The 5,903-nt window shown below is 34.4% G+C and overlaps 1 protein-coding gene across 1 annotated transcript in view; it reads right to left on the reverse strand.

The window, feature by feature from the left end:
* Nucleotides 1-5,903, reverse strand: part of LOC135210458 (DNA repair protein complementing XP-A cells homolog) — a 158,474-nt gene that overhangs the window by 21,611 nt on the left and 130,960 nt on the right. The window contains exon 13 of the mRNA XM_064243353.1: nucleotides 4,817-4,934. Coding sequence (XP_064099423.1) covers nucleotides 4,817-4,934 — 118 coding nt within the window. The remainder of the gene's footprint in view (nucleotides 1-4,816; nucleotides 4,935-5,903) is intronic.

The raw sequence follows: 5,903 nt of genomic DNA on the forward strand, positions 1-5,903 counted from the left end.
CTGAAAGAAAATCATGCCAACTTGTTAAGTAGTGACAAAACAGGAAAACTATTTTCTTCAGTCATGTAATTAAAACTAAAAATTGTAGTTCATTTAGGAAGATCTGAAGATTTTAACTGATGCAATCCTATTCCCAATCCATGAGAATTCTGATCTGTCAAATGTTTTCTGCAAAAAATTTGGGGGGGAACTATACTCCACAAGTGGATATATGCACTACAACAAGGTAAGAGTATACAGCTTATAACTGCAGAGCCAGCATTTAAACCATATACATCAATTTGTAATGATAAAGGCACAAAAAAGTCAAACAGAATTCACAAGGTATCTCCAAATTTGCGGCACCCAAAATCCCAACTTTGCCTCACACCCTCTCCACCTCTTGCACCCTGTCACCACAGAGGCTGCAGCTGCAAGACTAGCAACTCCTCTTCGTCAAAAGGAATACATATACGTACTAACAAAGTGGATGAAGACCCTGATGATTCACCTCCACTTTGGTAATATATCACAACAATGACATCGGTTAATAAACACTGTACGGCAAGGACTGCATCATGCATCATGTTTGTATTAAGTCATCATCTTCATAATCATTCAATATTACCAAGTCATCACATGGTACTTCATTGGAATATGTATCAGAATAACCTTAGAAAAGTGTGAGTGGTATCTTTACAATAATGTTTTTCAAATGATATTGTTTTGTATATTAAATAACTTATATAAACTACAAAAAATAATCTAATGTACATATACTGGAGTACTACAGTACAGCTACAATAAGTCTATTGTCTCTCATATCTTATAATGTTAATACATACTGTAATGTCCTGTACACTAAAATAGGTGAATTGTACTTTATCATCGCACGTAATTTTGTACAGTACGTAAATAATAAATAAAGATTTTAAGTTAAAAATATCAGTAAAGTTCATGGCCAGCAATACACTTTACAGCAATAGGACTGTAGGCCTGGAGATCAAGAGTTATTCTTGGATTTTCATTATTTTTTACTTGTTCAGAGAAAACAACAATATCTACCTTAAAGAATACAGGTACAGGCACTTGTGAAAGGTTCTCACAAACAAACACAAGAAAAGGTGAAATTCGAATAAAATTGACAATAATTATCACCAAAAATTTACATCTGTATACGAAAGTGAGAATAATGCAAAATGCTTGAGGGCTGCAGAAATTTAATGAATCAAAAGAATAATCAGTTTTCACCACTAATGATACCCAGATACCTAATGCATACTCAGGATTAGTGGAAAGGAACTAGTTTTTCTGGAATTGTTTTTTAAAATTACAATTTCAGACATTTTTATGGCTATATGACTAAGGACAAGGTTTTACTTCTCATACACTAGGATTTAGCATTTTTATGTGCTATACCAAATTATGATCTTTGGTACTATCTAACCAGCACAAGAAGAGTCTTTATTAGGCTCAAAGGTCTGGATAAACTAATCCTTTATATAATGATAATAGGTACTATCTATTCAGTTCTAGTTTTCTTAATCTTATATGGAAGTAAAAAACTCAAAACAGTCAGTTTTATGCCAAAAAAACTGCTTCATGGCAGATTTTGCACATGGATACTAAGGAAATTTATTAATTATGTACTCGCTGTCCAACCTGGCGCTGCCCGGGAAAACTGAATGACAACCGATAAACTCTTTATTTTTCTCTCTGCTCCCAAACTCCTCTCTCTCTCTCTCTCTCTCTCTCTCTCTCTCTCTCTCTCTCTCTCTCTCTCTCTCTCTCTCTCCTCTGTTAAGATAGTTGCTTCAGTTACATTGCCCAGCATTTTTGACATTTTATACTTCACCACTTCTCACCCACTCCCCCTTCCTATCGGGTCTGAACTTGGACTCAAAAGACATCAGGCGTGTCACTGTCATCTCAGCGACCTTGAAAGCTATGGATTTCACACTAATATCGGAAGTTTTCGGTGATTTTTACGTCACCACCTTCCCACTGCCCCTTCCCATCGGGGCTGAATTAAAGACTTAAAGGACATCAGGATTGTTATTATTCATCTCAGTGACCTTGAAAACTATAAATTAAGACACTAATATTTGTTGTTTTCAGTTATTTTTACATGTCATCCACTTCTAACCTCTTCTCACCCCCTTCCTATCAGGGTTGGACTTGAAGGCCATTGGGAGTGTCTCTATTCATCGCAGCCACCTAAAAACTACAAATTAAACAATAATATCTCTCATTTTCACACACACAACCTTCTTATCGGGACTGAACTTGGATTTACAGGGTGTTGGGAGTGTCACTATTCATCTACACGACTTCGAAAATTATGGATTAGACACTAACATCTGTCATTTTTGTTTTTCTACACGTCACCCCCTTCCCACCCCCCCATCAAGGCCGAACATGGAATTAAAAGGCATCAAGAGCATCACTAATCATCTCTGCAGACTCGAAAACTATGGATTGTACACTAATGTCTGTCACTTTCAGTTATTTTTACATGTCACCCCTTTCCTGACCTCTTCCCACCCCGCCTGAGTGTTATTATTCATCTCATCTAACTCGAAATTATGTATGACACTAATATAGTCATTTTTAGTTATTTTTACATGTCACCCCTTTGCACACCCACCTATTGGGGTTGAACTTGGGCTTGAAGGTCATTGAGTGTGTCACTATTCACCTTAGCGACCTTGAAAACTATGGATTAGACAGTAATATCTGTTGTTTTTGGTTATTTTTACATGCTATTCCCTTCCCACCCCCTTTTCATATAGAATTAACATCATTATTATTGTTTTATACCTTCTGCAAGAAATTAGAAGTGAAATTAATTCTTTTCACATTCCCCCGTCCTCTTCCCTTTCTGCTAGAATGCCTATTAGGATTATGTCTTCAATTGTTGCCTTTTAGAAGATTATGTCTTCAATTGTTGTCTTTTCCAAGATATCCAACAGGTCTGCTCTGATGCCATAATCCTTTGATCATCCATACGAATTCATCCAAAATGTGGACAAAAGAAAGTGACTAGCCTAGCCTAAGCTATGGCAACTTTAGGCTAATCCAAAATCCTACCTTAACCTTGGCTAGCCTATGAAAATATAAACTAACTTAAATTTTTTTTTTTTTTATAGAATTCAAAGAAACAGAATTACATATTCATATTGACTTTTCATAATAAATATGTTAAAACACAAAAACCAAAATGTGTCTTTTAATCATTCTGTCATAGTAGCCAATCCTAACCACATTACACATTCATGATGATGTAGCTACGTATGATCAAACACTGAACTAACAAAGGTACTGTACTGTACATACTAATGTATGCGTGTATGTACAATGAATGCTGTATGTGTGTAATAAAATAATAATAATACTAAAAAAAACAATAACCAGGTTACCAGTAATGCTGAATGGTAGTGAACATAAATGCAATGCCACTGCATTTCGTTCTCTACACTCTTGTTACTTAAATTTTCCATCTTTCCACTGTATACTGTCTACTATGTGGTATCAAATTACATCATTAGCCAACGGTAAGTAATGTACTGTACTGTACAGAGTAAAACTTACAATAGAATACATATTGAAAAACTACAATACAGTAATGCAATAAGATTGCATGCAGTGAAACTGACAAACCTTTTCCTAAAATACATCATAATCCTCTTTCCTGCCTGTCCTCTATAAGAGCTCAAGGATCAATTATTATCCTCAACTGCCCTTTGCATATCTTGATTTCACCACCACATCTCTCATTCTCTGTACCATCCTCACTGTCACCTGCAAACTTTTTTCACTTTTGTATAGATGGTTTCCACTAACCACTTATACTTTAGATGTTATTTTCCCAGAATTTTTTTTCCTAGATACTGCCTTCTGATGTCTTCATTTCTTAGTTTAGACATTTTCATTCTTTAGACTGGCACTTTTTCATCTTCTATCATGCATTACTAAATTAGCTTGTAGTAATCTAGTGCAGTAAGGTTATTCTTTTTTTTTATGATGTATGTATCTTTCACCATAATATGATCACTGTATTTCACCTTCATTTTATCACCTCCTCTCTTGGCTTCTCCATCCTTGGATTTAGGAAAAATTCTAATAGAAAAGCTTCTTCTTCCTAATTGCTTTTTCATAACCTTTCAACCCACAATATTCAAAATAGTTCTGACCATTCATATGTGCCCATTTAGGTTTCCTCCTATCAGGATCCCATCTGACTGCATATTACAGTTTTCCATAAAATTCTTTCTTCTCTTTTTGTCTTCCAAATCGTTGTGAGTAAACTGAAACATGCATTAACTTCTCCCCTAACATCACCTTAATTTTTAACAATCCCTAGTTTATTCTTTCACTATGCAAAACATGTGAGTGTGGTAAACTCTTAATTGTCTGATAAATTCATCCCTATCTCCTCCAGATAGTTGAAAAAAGGATACGTACTATAATCTACAGTGAGTTGAATAAGACACAACAGACAGCAAACTCTTCTAGTGTGCGTTCATGTAAGCTTGCATATTTCAAAGAGGTGTACTTCAACAAAGTGAAGATTTCATTCTAAGGTGTATTAAAGGCAAAAAATATTAAGCCTTTCCTTTAAATTAAAGATTACTACTGGTAATTCTAATTGCAATTCTTTACACAACTTCAAAAATACCTCTCATAATATGCACTACAAAGATACACTACTATACCATACTTTTGTTTACAAAAGACCTCAAATACTGTAAAACCACAGGCTCAAGACATACTGAAATTGTTCCATAAGCAAACAGGAATGAATAAATATTAAGCAAACCATCAATAAATAACGTACCTTTCATTTTCTTGTTGAATCTTTTCTGTTTATTTATTTCTCGTTGGTCCTCTTTCTTTTCTATAGCTTCTTCTAGGGCCTCCTCAGTTCCCCAAAGCTCAAGAGATCTCTTTTCTACCTGTTTTAACAATGTAAAAGAAAACATGAACTCTACACACTTTTACAAAATACTTGAATCTGTTAAAGCAGTCTATGATAAAAGATGAAGCTTTCATTCAGCATGGATTATACCAGAAAAACCATAAGGTTGATCTCTTTTTAGTATTAAACATTGGCAAGATTTAAGAAAGCAAGTTCTTAATACTGTACAGTTATGTATCCCCATACAAATACTATTTAAATTCAAATACCCACCTAAAGATACTTTTTAAATTCAAGTAATTTTCTGGTTCCATGCAAACAAGATTATTTTACTTATGCTAAATAAATCAGTATATACATATGTAAATGAAGGTAAAGGTAATCATGACATTACATGCGAACCAAACATATGCAAAATTACTTATGTGATGTATTAACTAGAGCTCCATTTAGTGGCACAATACTCAACTGAGAAAATTACTCTAATGACTTTTTCTGACTGTTTACTATGTAGTCACTAGCACTAACAAGGTAATTAATCCCTTGAAACTTGAACCCCTTTTCTACAAGATAATCTGGAATAAGAGCCAGTATTTGTTAGGAGAGCTTCACAGCTCAGAATGCCATGTAATTACCTAAACAAGGTGTTCAGTCACATTTTGTTTTCACATACGATGGTGTTTTCTGTAAAATTAACACAGAAAGGGGTTAACACTTAAAAATCAATACTAACAATAACGTTACCCTTGGAGATCAGAACTAGGTACTGAAGATACTGGTAACTATTTTTCATAATAACGGCATTATTTTCTATAGTTCTGAAAGACACTTTACTTAATACAAATGCCTTGCTCCACAATCCACGAGGTTTTGGATGATACATATATTAAAAACTTCTAAGTTACTAAAAACTTCATTCCCGAAAGGAGTCACTCCCAATCCTGAAGAAACAGAGTCAACAAGGCTACTAAGATCAATCAATTGCTGAATGACTAAGGAGACATAT

The sequence above is a fragment of the Macrobrachium nipponense genome, chromosome 39 (assembly GCF_015104395.2).
Source record: "Macrobrachium nipponense isolate FS-2020 chromosome 39, ASM1510439v2, whole genome shotgun sequence".
Lineage (NCBI taxonomy): Eukaryota > Metazoa > Arthropoda > Malacostraca > Decapoda > Palaemonidae > Macrobrachium > Macrobrachium nipponense.